The sequence below is a fragment of the Macaca mulatta genome, chromosome 12, assembly GCF_049350105.2.
Source record: "Macaca mulatta isolate MMU2019108-1 chromosome 12, T2T-MMU8v2.0, whole genome shotgun sequence".
NCBI lineage: Eukaryota > Metazoa > Chordata > Mammalia > Primates > Cercopithecidae > Macaca > Macaca mulatta.
This window is the reverse complement of record NC_133417.1, coordinates 9,542,602-9,561,134: the sequence shown is the minus strand read 5'-3', so window position 1 is coordinate 9,561,134 and position 18,533 is coordinate 9,542,602. Positions and strand designations below refer to the sequence as shown.

The following is an 18,533-nucleotide window of genomic DNA, read 5'->3' as shown; positions in this document are numbered from 1 at the left end:
TGGCTCAGGGAGTCAACATTCGCTTACTCACTCACTTCTGGTCCACAATGGACCAAAAGTGAGTTTTCAGGGACACAACTCAGTTATTCATACCCAAATAATGCCTCCAGACTAAGAACTTGAGAAAAGCATAAAATGCACATAGCTGAGCAGTATTACATCTATTTATGCTTACGCAATTCTTTTTGTAATTCACTCCCCCAAGCAACCTGAACTTCACAGTATCTCTCAAGCACAAGCTCAGCAAATGAGCAATAAAAATTGGCTAACAAAAACAGAGTCCTCAAAAAAGGAGAATTTCTACAGAAATGCTCCTTCCTGCAAATACTGTTATATGTGAGCTGAAAACAACTTGAGCAGAGTTTCATCCAAAGGGTCACCATTTCCAGAATGCTCAGCTCAATTCTGGAATCACAGGTCTCGTTTATTTCTATTCACTGTAATAAACAGAGTGAGGTATACAGTCTATAGTATACTCATGGTTAAATGTTCCATCCTATCTCTTCAAAGCAGAGTTGGTGACTGAGTGGCTGGCAGGCCCATGGAACACCAGGCTGCAATGTAAAGGGCCCGGAAAAGGAGGCATGACAGCCTCAGAGCCGACCACCATGTAAAACATGCTTCCTCCTCAGGGTCACAGCTCTCCTGGAGCCCTGGGACAATTATCAACTGTACTCAAATGAGAGTTGACCTTTTCTGGAAGAAACCCTATTACTAAAAAAAAGAAAAAAGGTGAGAAGTAAAAATGAATACTGAGATGGACTTAATGGGAGTATAACCTAACTCATCATTCTTATGATTTCCTTCTTCAGCCAGGATGCTAGTATCTTACGCTACTGCCACTACTTGGTAAGTATTTATATCCAGCTGTGACCCTTTTCCACTCTACTCAGCAGTATGGCTTCTGTGCGGAGCGTATTTTCCCAGTGCGGTAGTGCCTGTAAGTTGGAAATGAGTAATACCTGGTTGAAGGGGGCCCGGGGCCCATCACCTAGCAGAGGCGTTTTCTGTTGCTGGAATGGTATAGGCCCTTGAGATGGATGTGGCCCTCTTGCTGGGTTCTGCTGTCCCTGAGGTCCGGGGGGTCCTTGCATGCCACCCTGGGGTGGAGGTCCTAAAGAGCCCTGGGGTGGCCCCTGCTGACTTTGTGAGCCTGGAGGCCCTCGCAGTTCCTGGGGAGGTCCCAGCATTGATCCTTGGGGCGGAGGCCCCTGCATGCCTCGGATCTCCTGAGGACCTCTCATTTCCTGAGGGCCGTGTCCCAGCAGTCCACTCGGAGGGTGAGGTCCTCTCATCTCTTGAGGCGGGTGGCCCATCATCATCCCTTGGGGAGCAGGACCCTGGTTCTCCCGGGGGCCTGGAGGCCCCTGCATTCCTCTTGGATTCAATCCCATCAGAGGTCCCTGAGACACAGGACCTTGGATCCCTTGAGACCCTGGCCCGCCTTGGATCCCATGAGGATGAGGAGGTCCTTGCATTCCTCTGGGACCAGGTGGTCCCTGCATACCTTGAGTACCCGGAGGCCCCTGTGGGCCCAAGTGACCCTGAGGGCCAGGCGGACCTTGGGGGCCTATGTGACCCTGTGGGCCAGGTGGACCCTGAGGACCCATATGACCTTGAGGACCAGAACTACCTTGTGGTCCAGGTGGCCCTTGAGGTCCCAAAGGGCCATGAGGTCCAGGATGCCTCTGCATTCCTTGGGGCCCATGCATGTCCTGAGGCCGTGGCAACCCCTGGGGCGGGCCCTGGGGTCCCTGTGGTCCCATGAATCCTTGTGGCCCCCCACCTCCCTGATGCAGTGGAGGACCTTGTGGTCCCATTTGTCCCTGGGGTCCAGGAGGCCTAAACTGTCCCTGTGGACCTGGAGGCCCCATTTGAGCCATGTTCATTGGCATCTGCTGAGATGGATGGGGCTGTTGAAAACCTTGAGGAATCTGAGACATTGGACCTTGTCCTGGAAAAGGCTGGGGTCCAAGGAGAGGGGTGCCAGATGAGGGAGGAGGCTGAATTTGCTCAACTTGTTTCTGTGCAAGTCTTTCAATTTTAAGTTGCTGGAAAGAAAGAAAGAAAAAAGCATGTTGAATAAATAGGCCATAACCCTTGAAAATGACAATATTGCTGTCATGTATTCCATTAGGGGACTCTTAAAATAAACATAAAAACTGCTCAAACTCTTCATTCTCCAGTGGTAATTAGGGTCCATGCAACACTCAAGCACTATAAGGAGTTTTAGGTTCTTTCTCATTCTTTTTAAGTCCTGGGACACAGCAGTAAGGATTTTTTTTTCCTTATTTTTTTTTTCTGTCCCCCAAGCTGGAGTGTAGTGGTGCAATCATGGTTCACTACAGCCTCACCCTCCTGGACTCAAGCGATCCTCCCACCTCAGCCTCCGGAGTAGCTGGGACTACAGGCACGTGCCACCGCACCCAGCTAATTATTATTATTAGTAGTAGTAGTAGTAGTAGTAGTAGTAGTAGAGATAGGGTCTTGCTGTATTGCCCAGGCTGATCTCAAACTCCTGGGTTCAACTGATCCTCCTGCCTCACCTCCCAAAGTTCTGGGATTACAGGCGTGAGCCACTGTGCCTGGCCTAGTCAGGATTATTTATGTCCATCTTGATCAGGGAAAGCCCAATAATTCACCACTTTCATCATTCTTGGTAGCTAACACAGGTAGGAAAAATAAGAACAAGCTACCTGCTATATGAGCTGACAAAAAAGAAAAAGTCTTTCATAAATAGGTGAATTCAAATTAAAACTATGTTGGCTTTATCTTTTCAATTTAAAATGTATATTTAACTTAGATCTACTCACTGCCCCACTAATTCCGTTTTTGTTGTTGTTATTGTTGTTTTTGAGGCAGAGTCTCACTTTGTGGTGCAGGCTGGAGTGCAGTGGTGAGATCTCAGCTCACTGCAACCTTTGCCTCTGGAGTTCAAGTGATTCTCCTGCCTCAGCCTCCCATGGTCACTGGGACTACAGGCATGCAACCACCATGCCCGGCTAATTTTTTTATTTTCAGTAGAGGTGGGGTTTCACCAGGTTGACCAGGCTGGTCTCGAACTCCTGATCTCAGGTGATCTGCCTGCCTCGACCTCCTAAAGTGCTGGGATTACAGGTGTGAGCCACCACGCCTGACCCTAACTGGGTTTTAAAAGTCCAAGATATGACTCAAGGAGTCACTTTAAAAAAAAAAGTTACTCGGACGTGATGGTGCGTGTATGTAGTCTCTGCCACTCAAGAGGCTTAATGTGGGAGGAGCACTTGAGCCTGAGAGGCAGAGGTTGTAGCGAGCCATGATCGCACCACTGCATTCCAGCCTGGGTGACAGGGCATGACTCTGTCTCTAAAATAAAATAAAATAAATAAAACAAAATACATAAATAACACATTTTTTAAAATTTTATGAAACAGGATTCTCTTGGAAACTAGTCTTCTAGCATAGCAAGAGGAAAGGCGGTGCTTGTCAGACCATCGGAGAGTCCCCTCCCTTTTCCTTAAGAGCATATCAATAAAAATGGCACCACTACCGTCTTAGCTCATCCTCGATTCCCCCCTAAAGAGCTCCACACACCTCCAGAAGCTGTGGGTTAGTATACTGTAACCCTCTTAGCTCATCCTCGATTCCCCCTAAAGAGCTCCACACACCTCCAGAAGCTGTGGGTTAGTATACTGTAACCCTCTTAGCTCATCCTCGATTTCCCCCTAAAGAGCTCCACACACCTCCAGAAGCTGTGGGTTAGTATACTGTAATGTAGCCATCTCTTGCTCAATTTCTGCTTGTGTTTTCTTCTTCTCTTCCAATTTAATGTCTTCTTTTCTGTCATTCAGCACCTCATTTGGAGCAGGAATTGGAACTTTATTTTGCATCCAAGCCTTGGGAAAGAAGAGAATACTAAAATACACCCTAAGTATGAAAATTACAATGATAAAATGAGAAAACCACTCTACAATGTCATTTGCTCAATCTAACCTCCGAACCGTCTTTCTTTATACCTTTTCTCCATGACTCAAGTACATGGCTCATGCTAATTCTTACTGACATATTACTAGGTAGAAATTACTATGGTGATAAAAGCTGCAAGATACTGCATGTTATTAAGAATGCAAAGCTTGCCAGCCTTTTCACAGGGTACATGCCCTTTGTGTTGAGGGGACAATTAAAGCAGAAGATAGATAAACAATGGAGAAGAGAATCAGCATGCTCCCATACTCCCTCTGCTCCGTGCCTTTCTTCTATTTCCTCTCATAGCATGGATGATAATAAGCAGGTGAGGACAGAACAGAGAAGACTGATAACAAACTCAATACAACTGCAAAGCAGTAGATGAGAACCATGTCTAACAGTGCATGAATATGGGAAAAATGCTCCAGTATAGAAACACCTTCAACGGTGAGATAATCCAAGAGAAATGTCAAACTAACCAACCAAAACCTCTCTGCGTGGATGAGGTGGAATCACTTTTACTTACCTGCTGGAACTGAGCAGGAATGGGTTTGGCATAAGGAACTTTCTTCTGAGGTACTTTTTTCTGATCCTTTTGCATCACTTCCTCCATCCCCCAGTCTAAACCTGGAATTGTCATTTCAATTTCATTTGATTCATCTTTCCCTGTAACCATAAAGAAAAGTGGTTTGCCTCTTTTTTTTTTTTTTGTTTAATTATTATTATACTTTAAGTTCTAGGGTACATGTGCGTAACGTGCAGGTTTGTTACATATGTATACTTGTGCCATGTTGGCGTGCTGCACCCATCAACTCGTCATTTACATCAGGTATAACTCCCAATGCAATCCCTCCCCCCGCCCTTGCCTCTTTTTTTTTTTTTTTTTTTTTTTTTTTTGGAGACGGAGTCTCGCTCTGTCGCCCAGGCTGGAGTGCAGTGGCCAGATCTCAGCTCACTGCAAGCTCCGCCTCCCGGGTCTACGCCATTCTCCTGCCTCAGCCTCCCAAGTAGCTGGGACTATAGGCGCCCGCCACCTCGCCCGGCTAGTTTTTTTTTTTTTTTTTTTTTTTTTTTTTTTTTTTTTTTTCCTTGCCTCTTAAATAAAAGAAATTGGCCACTTGATCAATGAACACATTATTGGAAGAACAGATTTTAAGTATTATGCCGTTTGTATAATTTTTATCAACATTTCTCAACATAAATCATTTTGGTATTTCAATATATTTATCAGGAAGATAAACAGGTCAAGAAAAAAATTTATAAAAATAAAATGTATCTGTGTAACTTCTCTTACCCATCTGTTCTTGTTCCATAGCTAATTTTAGTTGTTCTGGTATTCCCATTCCTGGAATTACTGCCAGGCTATTAGGTTCAAGGTCATCTATAAATAGTAATACACCATTGTCAATAGAGAATTTGTAAAAGTAGTGACTGATAAAATTAATGCTTTATAAAAATGAATGTCACCGATGATTTATAAATAAATCTACTATAAAATTAAAATTCATTTTGTATAATCTTCCCAACATCTAACACTTCTATAACAGAATACCAGATTTCAAAGAAGGACAGATGTGCAAGAGTCTCACCATATTCTACTCCATCTTCAGACATTCCAGGTAAAAGGTTTAGATTATATCGATCTCGCATTTTATCACCTGGTCGGTTTCGAGTCCAGAATTTGCTGTAAAAATAATTAAAGGAGAAGAGAAGCATGGTTTCAGTATTTTTCTGGCACTTAACAGTACTAGGCAGACCCTTGGTAAACACAACAAGTTTTTACAATTTGTTTCTTCTACAAATTTAAAATGTGAGGTCATACACTTTGGCTCACATCTGTAATCCCAGCACTTTGGGAGGTTGTGGCAGGAGGATTAAGTCCAGGAGTCCAAGACTAGCCTGGGCAATATAGCAAAACCCTGTCTCTACAAAATAAAAATCAAAAAGTTAGCTGGGTGTGGTGGCACACACCTGTAGTCTCAGCTCCTCAGGAGGCTAAGGCGGGAAGATGGCTTGAGCCCAGCAGTTTGAGGCTGCAATGAGCTGTGTGATCTCACCACAGCACTCCAGTCTGGGTGACAGAATAAGACTTTGTCTCTTAAAATAATAATAATAATAAGAGTAAAATGTGGGGCCGGGCAAGGTGGCTCACGCCTGTAATCCCAGCACCTTGGGAGGCTGAGGCAGGAGGATTGCTTAAGCCCAGGAGTTCGACATCAGCCTGGGCAACACGGTGAAACCCCATCTCTACAAAAAATGCAAAAATTAGCCAGGTGTGGTGGTGTGCGCCTATAGTCCCAGCTACTCAGGAGGCTGAGGTAGGAGGATCACCTGAGCCCAGGGAGGTTGAGGCTACAGTGAGCTGAGACCGCACCATTGCATGCCAGCCTGGGCAGAGACCCTGTCTCAAAGAAAAAAAAAAAAAAAAAAGGAAAACTTTTGTTTTAAGTCAGAAGGCAAAACAAAATTTGAATAGCCAAAACCATATTCAATACCCAATCTCTTTATTGCAATATAAGTGTTGGTAAACCACTACAAAAATGTTCCCAAGAATAAGTTGGAATATAAATTAATATATCAATCAACCAATAAAAATAAACCCATACAATATTTATTTCCTGTTGCTCCATATAAAGCTTTGCTATTTCAATATAAAGCTTACCTAGTATGGTCATTTGAGCCTGAGCAGAGAATATGCCCAAGAGGATGCCAGGCCAGACTCCAGATCATCCCTTCGTGGGCCATCTCCATCCCACCCACTTCCTTCTCTACCCTGCAACAGCACCAAAGAGAGAAGACTTTTTCACAAAAGTTACCCAGCTCCTCCCTCCCCCTCGAAAAAGACATTTTCTGTTACCCTTAAAACGAAGCTACCAAAGCCTGGACTTGGACTCTGGTGAATTCCACATGTCTCAGGGGTACTGGCTTGTCATTGCCAAAGGACATTTACCCTTTCATCCAAAGAGCACTTCATAGGGGAAAAGGCTGCAAGCATTTAGAAACTAGGAAATCTATTTTATTCCTCTTTAATGACTTCCATATCCACAAACAGAGGTACATTTTCTATTCCAGGCTGGATTTAGAATCGAAAACTGCAAGCAGTCTCTGATATAGGATATATGGACACTCAAAAAAGTTACAAAACTATCATGTCTGCACACATTCAGGTGCTCTCTTCACAAAATACACGACTTTTTCACATACTAAATCTTACATACCCAACATGCCAGAATAACAAAGAGCCGTCAGAGCCTCCACTGGCAAACAGCCCTTCATGAACAGGATGCCAGGCCACAGCTGCAGAACACACACAGGGGAAAAGACACAGCGGTCAGGATTGGAGAATGCCATAGGTGCCCTTGTCAAAGAGAAGCGTCTCACAGCCACTGACCTGTGGCTTCTTTCTTATGACCTCGGAAGACTTGAAGCTCTTCTTTTAGGTTTCTGATATCAAAAAGTTTACAGAGATGATCACGTGATGCTGTGAGTAGCCAATTGCCATTAAGGTTTAATTTCACTTCCATTACTGTGTTTTTATGGGCATGACTAGAAACAAAGAAAAAAAAAAAAAAAGTCAGAATTCAAAACAAGTATAAATATAATGACCATTTTTGATGAAAAGCGAATGGATCAAGATGGCAAAGAGGTTCGGCCTAGAAGCAATAAAGCCTGTAACATTAAAGGATCACAGTTTTAAACACACTGAAAAGAAACAGGTCAAGGACAGAAATAATATGCACTGCCCAGACATAGACAGCTCTCATCAACCAGTTAAAACAGCAGCAGAGGCTGGGTGTGGTGGCTCACGCCTGTAATCCCAACACTTTGGGAGGCCGAGGCAGGTGGATCACCTGAGGTCAGGAGTTTGAGACCACCCTGGCCAACATGGTGAAACCCAGACTCTACTAAAAATACAAAAATTTGCCAGGCGTGATGGCGCATGCCTGTAATCCTAGCTACTCAGGAGGCTGAGGCAGGAGAATCGCTTGAACCCAGGAGGTAGAGGTTGCAGTGAGCCAAGACTGCACCGATGCACTCTAGTCTGGGTGACAGAGTGAGACTCTGTCTCAAAATAATAATAATAATAATAATAATAATAATATAGCAGCAGAGCTTCCACTGAACAGTAAAATTTATCCATGAAGGGGAAGCACATGAACACAGAAATTAATATTCAATAAAGCTCATTACATTTCAAAAATTCCATAAAGTTTCTCTAATTAAGACAAAGCATAAAAATGGACTGGAAAGTTTGAAACTTAATTTGAACTAAAGACAATGCAACAACCCTTGGCCTGCACAATGGACATATCCAAGGGAAAATTCACAAGGCATTCCAGGTTGGCATGGCCATTGGGGTTGTACAACAAAGCAGCCTTGCTCCAACCAATTCACTTTGAATGTGGTCCTCTTCCCAGTGGGAAAGACCAGGAAATGGATGCTTCGTCAAAAACGCGTTAACATATGCATGTAGTTGTGAATGTTCACAAATAACTGAAAGAGAAAGCTAGATTACATAGCTTACATAAGTAAGCACATCAGACAAAAAATGAGAACTGGTTCAAAACCAGAGGAAAACCCTCTCGAAATAGATGATGTGAGATGGAGAAGGCTGGGCCGTGTCTAGTAAGGGGCACACGCATCAACTCCTCACAGTGCCACAAGGTATTCTGATGACAGACAATAGGCTAGAATAGAAACCACCTCCCTCCTCATCCTCCTCCCCACCCCCATGTAACAACCAAATTAAACTTAGGTCTACATGGCAGGACAGAAACAAGCCTTACTTCATTAAGAGTTCAGAGATGAATCATACTTAATTAATAAGAAGTCTATAGATCCAAGTCCATCTGTTGCCTAAATGACTTTTCCAGAAATACAGAAGAGAAAACAAAGCTAAAAGTTAAAGGATACACTGCTTTGCTCCCCTTTGTTCAGAGGCCAAAGTGGGGCTCCTATCACTTACAGTGTTGCAAGACTCTGCCCAGTCTTGGGATCCCAGAACTTGATTGGCTGTTGACTATCTTTACTTCCTGAAACAACTAACCCTTTGGTTGGATGCCAGTCTACACATTTCACATCAGCACCATGCCCTGTCGGAAACAAGTTAGGATTAAAACCTAATTAGTTATATGCATGTAAAGCAATTTAAACCAAAGTAGAGAAACCTAGTAAATGTTTTGCTCTCGGTGCTCAGTCAACTGAAAACTTTTTTTGTGAAGACTCTTTGGCCTGTGTCTGGAAATTTTTCAGATACAGTATCCTCTCCTCCTATGTCAAGACACGCAGGAGCCAGTCCTCTTCTCCTGGAGCCAAGTGCATCTTCCCACCTACTTGCCGGGAGGTCAGTCGAGGCTTTTGGAGGCTGACCTCTCAAGACCCCATTATGTAAAGCTTTTGAAGCATCTCATGTTGTTCCCGATTACCCTGATTCCAGGGCACAATCTCTGTCACGCACTTCAGTTGTCCCACTTGGTGATAGTTCTTACAGACGAACTTGATTCAACCTGAATTTAGGACTTTGGGACCACCATTTAGTAATTTAGGACACCACTTTCTAGATGGAATGACAGGAAAAGCCAGCTTTCAGCTCCTGTTTACTGAAATGCAGGAGAAATACACTCTTTGCTTGATTCACACATGTTGTGACAGTTAGATGAGGTAATAATAACAGCTATCCTACTGCAGGCTTGCTATATTTTAGGCAGTGTAATGAGCACATGTAAGCATTACCTTTTTAAATCTTCACAAAATCCTGAGGAAAGTATTAGCATTATCTCCATTTTACAAGTGAAGAAATAGAAGGGCTGGAGGGGTTAAATAACACATCCTAGATCCCAAAGTCAGTCAGCAAGAACAGGAGCGAGTCTCTGAGCCTGGTCCGTGGGATTTCAGGGATGGTTACTTCAGTAACCACCGTGCTAGAGCATAAGGTCACTTCACAAGTGTAATAGATTAACTTACTAAAAGTCACAAACGTGAAAGTCAGTTTGCAAATTTGAAAAAGATGGGTATGATTTTTGACGAACTGGATGCTGTACAAAGCCCCAAGAATATTTTACATAACGAATGAACTAACAAGCAGGTGAGGAGTGAGGAAGAACATTCAGAGCTTCCTTCTCTGCCCTGGATCAAATCCAGCTTCTGTGAAGTTCTGAGGTGGAAACAAGGAAGGATACGGAAGAATAGAGACAAAGGGAAGTGAAGTGGGAAAGAAGAAATGGGTTAGAGGCACCGAAAGTGATTGGTACCCGTTCATAAGGGGAGACATTTGGGTCTCAAATGGACATAGGTTTCTCCCAACACAATACCCCATACTGGCAAGCATGTGGGGAGGTAACAAACAATCTGGAGAACAGTTTGGCCGTGTGTATCAAAAGTATGAGAAAGTGCATCTCCTACAACCCAATAATCTCATGTCTTAGATTTTTATCATGAGGAAATAATGGATGTGCAAAAGGATTTGTCTGCAAGGACATTTACTGATTCAATTTATTTTTAATAGAACACAAATATATTACAAAATAAATTGCAGTGTGGCATATGTACTTAAAGGAATGTGATGCACCTATTATAAACAACCCTATAGATGATTTAATGGCATGATTAAAATGTTTGAAATTTATTAATAAAAAAAATACACCAGTGTATACCATCACTGTAAAAGGCCAACAGTCAATAACATGAGTGACTGTGTGAGCTTATCTAAATAAAAGAAAAAAGCCAGGAGTCTAGACACCAAATTGTTAACAGAAATAATATTAAGCTGGAAGGTGGTATTGACTCTCTCTCCCCATGTTTATTCTATATTTTTATATTTTCTACAATGAACATATTTTGTAACTGGGATCTGAGGATGGGAAAGGGGAAGAGGGGTTTTGCTGTTGCTTTGTCTTTTAAAAAGAAAAATAACTGAAGATGGAATAATTGAAATATAAATACACTTCAGTCTCCCTTGTCCCTTGTTTGCCTTAAGAAATGTTAATTAATGATTTGCCCCTGAAAAGGTATGGCCAGGGAATTTTAAAACTCTATGGGCTATTGTCACTCAAAAATAAGTATTATGTATAGCTATGTACGCATTAATCAATCAAATTTGGGATTATAGGAAATGCCTGGGAAAGCAGTTTCAAATTACAACGCACTATACGAAAAGTTCATATTCTTAAGAGCCATCTCTACCCTCATCTTCTCTGGGACACGTTTATTACATAAAGAACGTATGTCTGTTTAGTTTTAAGATATGTTTAAAGAAGCATACGTAAAAACAAAAAACTATGAACCCAAAAAGGAACCACAAAATAAATTTCAGCTGCTTTAATTTTGTTTTCTAATGTTCTCTAAAATTTATTAAAATTTAAGCAAGTGAGGAATCTCATGAATTTACCCATGTTCATACACATCACAAATATAAATCAAACTGGTCCTGATTCTTGGATATAATTTTATTCATTGCTCTTCTTAATAAAACAAACAATACTAGCAAGCCCATATACTTAAGTGTAGTGTTATTCTAAGCGAAGTCTGTGTAGTGACTCATTTTACATCTGAAGACTGTAAAGCGCAGACAGATTAAAGAACTTGCTTGGGACCACACTGATGATATGGGGCAGTGCAGAGATCTGGATGCAGGGAGGCCCCAGAGCCTCTGCTCTTAAGGACTATGTGATACTGCTTTCTTAGATACGAAAAGGTTAATGTAAGAATTACAAGAGCAGAAAAAACAAAACTGTGTCACTTCCTATTTGCTTCTCTATACATACTCAGTGCAGAATGGTACCTAGCAGACAGTGAATTGGAACAGGGAGAGACTATTCTCTTTTTTTGAGACGGAGTCTCGCTCTGTTGCCCAGGCTGGAGTGCAGTGGCCTGATCTCGGCTCACTGCAAGCCCCGCCTCCCGGGTTCACGCCATTCTCCTGCCTCAGCCTCCCGAGTAGCTGGGACTACAGGCGCCCGCCACCTCACTCGGCTAATTTTTTGTATTTTTAGTAGAGACGGGGTTTCACCGTGTTAGCCAGACGGTCTCCATCTCCTGGCTTCGTGATCGGCCCACCTAGGCCTCCCAAAGTGTTGGGATTACAGACGTGAGCCACCGCGCCCAGCCGACTATTCATTTTTCAGCCTTTAAATCATTTTACTTTTGAACCACGTTCATGTAGTATCTAATTTTTCAAAATTAAATACAAATAAATGAAATAAAGTTACTTAAGAAAATATATGAAAAAAGTATGTGTAGCATGCTAACATTTATAACTTAAAAACAGAGGGATACACACCCACACCCCTTTGCTCAAAAATGCATACCATGTGTGTCTGAAAATACAAAAGAATCTGATAACATCAACTGGCTCCAAGAACCAGGTAGACTGGGACACAAGGGAAAGGAGATTTTTCACTACACACTGTTTTGTAATTTTTCAACTCTGAAACACATTAATGACCTATTGAGAAAATTCAACTGAAAAAAATTTACTGAACTACATAACAGTGGATTACCTCTGGAAAGTGGGTGGGAAATCTTTATAAGCAGCATATATCATTAAAAGAATGTTTTAATGTAAAAGAGAAAAATAAATAGATTGAGTATCAATTTTCTTCTATTCCAGCTTAATCTATTTATTTTTCTCTTTTACATTAAAACATTCTTCAGGAAGAAGTGACTGAATTTTTAGTGAAATGAAAAAAAATTTCAAATGATAAAATTTTACCCTTGGCCGGGCGCGGTGGCTCAAGCCTGTAATCCCAGCACTTTGGGAGGCCGAGACGGGCGGATCACGAGGTCAGGAGATCGAGACCATCCTGGGTAACACAGTGAAACCCCGTCTCTACTAAAAATACAAAAACTTAGCCGGGCGAGGTGGCAGGCGCCTGTAGTCCCAGCTACTCGGGAGGCTGAGGCAGGAGAATGGCGTGAACCCGGGAGGCAGAGCTTGCAGTGAGCTGAGATCCGGCCACTGCACTCCAGCCTGGGTGACAGAGCGAGACTCCGTCTCAAAAAAAAAAAAAAATTTTACCCTCACGTCAATGTTGATATATTTAGATCCAGAGGAATAAGACCAGTAGAAATTCATCCTAATAATTTAACTGGATTTTAAAAAACCTTTGATATGTAAAAGGTGGCACTTGAAGTCTTATTAATAATAGCAAAAAAATGGAAACAAAGTTTAGAAGTGGAATTATTAAACAAACTTTGCCACAGCCAAAAACTATTAAAATGAGGATTTTTGAAACAAAAAAGTTCATGAAATAATGTGAACTAAAAAGCAAGCAAAACAACACACATACAAACTATACATATAAATACACATTTTTATAATCATCCTAACATATGTATACTTGTACATTTTGGTATGGTTACCAAAATGCAGATACGGATAGGTAGAATATGAAAATCACATTGAGAATAATGGAAACAAAGATGAACTTCTATCCACATTTCCTCTAGTATAATATTGTAGTTTTAAGAATAAACAACATGGATTATATTTCATGTGTGAACTCTGATTTTTTGTTGTTTGTTTAGATATGTTTTTAATATGAAGAAAAAAAAAACACCACTGAATGCAAGTTACTTTGCTAGGTAATATTTTCCCATCAAATTAACAAAAATTGATCAGGCACAGTGGCGCATGCCTGTAATCCCAGCACTTTGGGAGGCCGAGGCGGGTGGATTGCTTGAGTCCAGGAGTTTGAGACCAGCCTGGGAAACATAATGAAACCCCATTTTTACAAAAAATACAAAAATTAGCTGAGCATGGTGGTGCATGCCTGTAGTCCCAGTTGCTCAGAAGACAAAGGTGGAGGGTCACCTGAGCCCAGGGAGGCAGAGGTTGCAGTGAGCCAAGATCACGCCACTGCACTCCAGCCTGGGCAACAGAGCAAGACCCTGCCTCAAAAACAAAAAAATAATGAAAAGCAAAAATTAAAGTTGGTGGCACTCAATGTTAACAAGAGAGACAGGAATAGGCACTCTCATCTGTAATTGGTTGGGAAGTAAATTAGGACAACTTTTGGGTGAGGCCATATGGCCATATCTATCACAATCTTAAAGGCATATAACCATTGATTCTATCAATCCACTACTAGGAATTTACCCTGTCACTGCAAAAGCACATCAAGATTTATGTACAAAGATATTTACTGCACCTTGTTTGAATTGACAAAACTGGAAATAACCTAAACATGAATCAATGAGAAGTTATTTAAGAAAATTAAGGTAAAGATATATAATTGAATACAATCCAGCTCATAAAACTGAGGCAGAAATAAGGACCTTTTTGGGGGTTTTGGAAATGTTCTATATGTACATTATAATGTATTTATTTGTCAAATTTTATAGGATTGTAGACCCAGAAAGGGTAAATGTTACCTTATTTATATTATACCTCAGGGCCAGGCATGGTGGCTCACACCTACAATCCCAGTACTTTGGGAGGCTGAGGCTGGAGAATTCTTTGAGCCCAGGAGGTAGAGACCAGCCTGGGCAACATAGTGAGACCCTGTCTCTGCAAGAAAAACTTAAAAATTAGCCAAATATGGTGGTGCATACCCATGCTCCCAGCTTCTCAGGAGGCTGATGTGGGAGGACTGCTTGAGCCTGGGAGGTCAAGGCTGCAGTGAGTTGTGATTTTGCCATCACATTCCAGCCTGGGTGATGGAGATCTTGTCTCAAAAATAAAACAAAATACATATAAACAAGATACCACACACACACACACGCACACACACACACACACACACACCCAATAAGCCTTTTAAAAAATGTAAGTGGAAAAGCAAGGTTTAATATGGTTCTATTTGTATAAAATAATACTTAAGCTAGTAACAGTTTTTTAGGGAGAAGAAATGGTATGGGAACAAGAGTGGCATTTACTCTTCTATACTCTTTAACTTTTTTTTTTGAGACAGGGTCACACTCTATGGCTGGGGCTAGAGTGGAATGGGAAGTTGAGCACAGGAGGCGGAGGCTGCAGTGAGCTGATTGCAGCCTTCATCTCCTGGGCTCAAACGATCCTCTTACCTCAGCCTCCCCAGTAGTTGGGACTACAGGCATGCACTATCACGTCCAGTTAATTTTTTTATTTTTTGTAGAGATGGAGTCTCCCTGTGTTGCACAGGCTGGTCAAACACTTCTTAACATGTGCTTTTATTACTTTATTTAATGGCAACTACTTTTGGTGTCCCTCTATTCAAAACTCAAGTGAATGACTGATACCAATTAGTGTTTTCATTTGCCAATAGAACAAACCAGTGCCTGTGGTCCCAGGAAGATGAGGCTCAGACACTCAGAAGGGATGCAGCTTTTCACTGATAGCTCTCAGACATGGTATGCATGCATTAAGTTTCAGGATATTGTGGGTTTTGTGAAGAGGCAAAGCGCACATAAAAACTTAATCTTATCTAAATCATTATTTCATAGAAAAATGATTAAATACCAAACACATGGTTTATTCATTTCAAACATTAAGCCTAAAGAATGCCTCTACACTAAATTGGATCATTTCATTTCTGAGGTACAGAATTTCAGGATACCATTATTCTAGGCTCTTTGTGATTCCCCAAATGTGAAAATTCCAAGAATGTAGTGTTTGTAATACTGAAAGAATTAATACAGACTTAATGGAAAATTCACCCAGGTAACAAGAGTTTTTGTAGCCTAGTGACTAGACGTTATAGTACTAAAAACATCTCCCTAAAAGCTAAAGATTTTAGTACTGAAAATTTCTTGCTGATGAAAGACCAAGCATTTTTTCAAGTAATTAAACTTCTCAGAATCAAGTCCCTAACAACAACAAAAAAAGGAAGACAAAATTCTGAACAGCACCAAATCTGCTCCAGACACTACAAAGTCCACTACAGACACAAAGTGTGGCCCTGCAGGGGACTGACAGGAGTCTATAGGTAGACTGTGGTGGACATGCCGAATCCTCAGTAGGATGGCAGAGCTTAAAGAAGCCAGTGATAAAGGGTACATGAAAGATTCAGCAGTAAGACTTGGAGGTACAATTGCAACATTCTAAAATTAAGACATTCCAGTTGTAGAGCGCTATGTGAAGAAAAAGACTGTTATAAATCTGTGTGGAATTCCCTCTGAACACAAATACTGAAGAATTTAAACTGCACTGTCCCATATGGCACCTATTAGCCACATGTGGCTGTTTAAATTTGTTTGAGTTACAATTTTAGTTTCTCAGTCATACTAGTGACATTTCAAGTGCCCAATAGTCACGTGTGACTGGTGGCTAGAATATTAGAAAGGAGAGACATAGAATATTTCCATCATCGCACACACACACACACACAAAAACCTACTGGACAATAACTGGCCTTACAGAAAGTATCCCTTTAAATTTCCACAATCTTATTTTTATTTATCTCAGTTGTACAATGAACAGCAACAACAAAAAATGATCTTTCAATGATACCAGAGCTTGAGAAGACCTGCAAAACCATCCAGCCCTCTAACTCCGCAGATGAGAACTCGGAAGCCTGAAAGGGTTAAGGCAGTGGGGAGGGGCCCGGACTTTCTTCCTCCTCATCCAATCCTGTCTTCACCTCACTAAATATAACATCCAGATGAAGTGGATAGTCCCTTTTGTTCCAATTACAAATCAACTTTCACTTTCTCAACTGTAACTGAAGAGCTTTTATATGACAACTTCTGCACTCCTTTCCACCTCTCAGAACTATACAATAAAACAATTTAGGGATAAATACATAATTCTTTTGACTAATAAGTAAACACATTGATTCTGAAGACCAGAGTCTTGTTCAGAATGAAGGTGACAACCATAACCTAACTCCACCAAAAGCTATTCCAAATTAATCATACTGAGTTATTTTTAGATATTAAGCATTGAGAACAGTGAGTTTGCATCATTTCTTAGTTAGCTATCCAGCTAAACATTCCCTCAGGGTCCCAGCTCAATGACCAGGGACAGAATTAGCATCTCCCGGAGACAGGTGACGCTGCTTTGTAGATTAACCTGTGTCTAATATGCCAGAAATGTTCGACTTACTACTTTGTAATAATTATTTGCAGAAAGCGACCAATAGCATTAAAATGTACAGCAAACAGGAAGTAAACGATTTCACTTATTCTACTCGTTCTTTCACATAATCATTTATGTACTCTTCCACTTCCACTCATTCATTAATTCAAAATAAATGTGCATGATGCCAACATTTATTGGGTTCCTACTATTGGTGCTCAACCTCTCAAATATGTGGTCACCAAACAAAATGAGGCCTGAACATTGGGGAGTATTTGTAGGGTTACATAGTGCTAGAACAAAATTTTTTAAGACAGTTAATACTTAGAATAAAAGTCTTCTGGGTCAAGATAGAAATGAACCTTAAAAAACACGAGTGCACTTTTAAAGACCTTTCTCCACAAAACAAAAACAGAAAACTCTGTTTAAAATATGCTATGTAACCATGTTCAAAATGGCAAGGTGCAGAATGCAAACAAGATAATTTTCCTAATGAAAAAATGCTTAATGTGTTAAAAAGGAGATTCCAGAAATAAAATGCAGAGACTCCTTTTAATAACCCTTAAAATTCTAAGAATAACATGATAAATGGATTCGGCATTAGCTATCTGGTGAACATCAGATATTTGGTGCACAGACATTTAGACTTGCTTTGTAGATGGTGAAGCCTTCTTGTTCATTATTCCCTATCCCAGAACCGTAAAGTGTAGTGCAGTGAAGGCTAGAACCAGTAAGGGCAGAAGGTCTGCTTTTTGACGATTCCCCTAAAGGAGGAGGTTCCCTGGCTTCTGTGAAACTGGATGTAAACTTTGTGCCCTGTGCATTTTTCTCAGGCCCTCACCCCTCCTCCACCTGATCACCCCTCCTCCACCTCATCAGATCCTAAGGAACCTGTTACCCCAAACAGCTAAATAACCCTGTCTTGAGACAGTCCATAGGATCCCAAAGCTCGGTGAACAGTCTGAAAATCAATACATAATAAGTTTTATTTGAAGGTCAGAAATGGTGTCCATGTTCCCATTTTATTTTTCCTGGATCAGGCCATTTTATGAACAAATCTTAAGAAAATTTCTTTTACACAAAACTTACAAAGCACCAAGGTTTTCTAATACAGGAAGAAAAAAGGCAAACAAAGAATTCAAGTACCATCTTGTACAATATTAACAGAACTGTTACTCAAGAAAATGTGTTAAACATTAACAGCAAACTCAGGCTACTTCTAGCCACAAGAACATAAAATGTAACATCAGTTTAAGACAAAAGGGTATATGAGTACCCATGGTCCACAGCCAGACACTCCAGTTGGACAGAGGATTTCTTAAAAAATTAGGAAGCATAAGTAATCTGTGCTCTGGTCAAGGAATATGCAATTTATTAGCATTTTACCTTCCTTTAATGCAAAATGATTTCACCACAACCCAACAGTCAACATCAACTTGGAGTGATTACTATTAGCCATCTTTGTTGTCCAATCTAGAAAGTTACATCAGTGAAAAACTACAGGATTAAATGGAAAGTTAATTCTGCAAAGGGGGGTCTGCCTAGGCAGGGCAGTGTTTTCACAATGTATGTTCCAAGAAACAACAGTGCAGAG

General features: G+C 41.1%; 1 protein-coding gene across 3 annotated transcripts in view; it reads right to left on the bottom strand.

Moving 5' to 3' along the window:
- Positions 1-18,533, bottom strand: part of WDR33 (WD repeat domain 33) — a 325,821-nt gene that overhangs the window by 13,452 nt on the left and 293,836 nt on the right. For all 3 annotated transcript variants that reach the window (XM_077956741.1, XM_077956740.1, XM_077956742.1), the window contains 9 exons: positions 8,912-9,038; positions 7,337-7,491; positions 7,164-7,242; positions 6,608-6,718; positions 5,535-5,629; positions 5,240-5,326; positions 4,472-4,611; positions 3,723-3,875; positions 963-2,051 (listed from right to left, as the gene is read on the bottom strand). In XM_077956741.1, the coding sequence (XP_077812867.1) occupies positions 963-2,051; positions 3,723-3,875; positions 4,472-4,611; positions 5,240-5,326; positions 5,535-5,629; positions 6,608-6,718; positions 7,164-7,242; positions 7,337-7,491; positions 8,912-9,038 (2,036 nt within the window). The remainder of the gene's footprint in view (positions 1-962; positions 2,052-3,722; positions 3,876-4,471; positions 4,612-5,239; positions 5,327-5,534; positions 5,630-6,607; positions 6,719-7,163; positions 7,243-7,336; positions 7,492-8,911; positions 9,039-18,533) is intronic.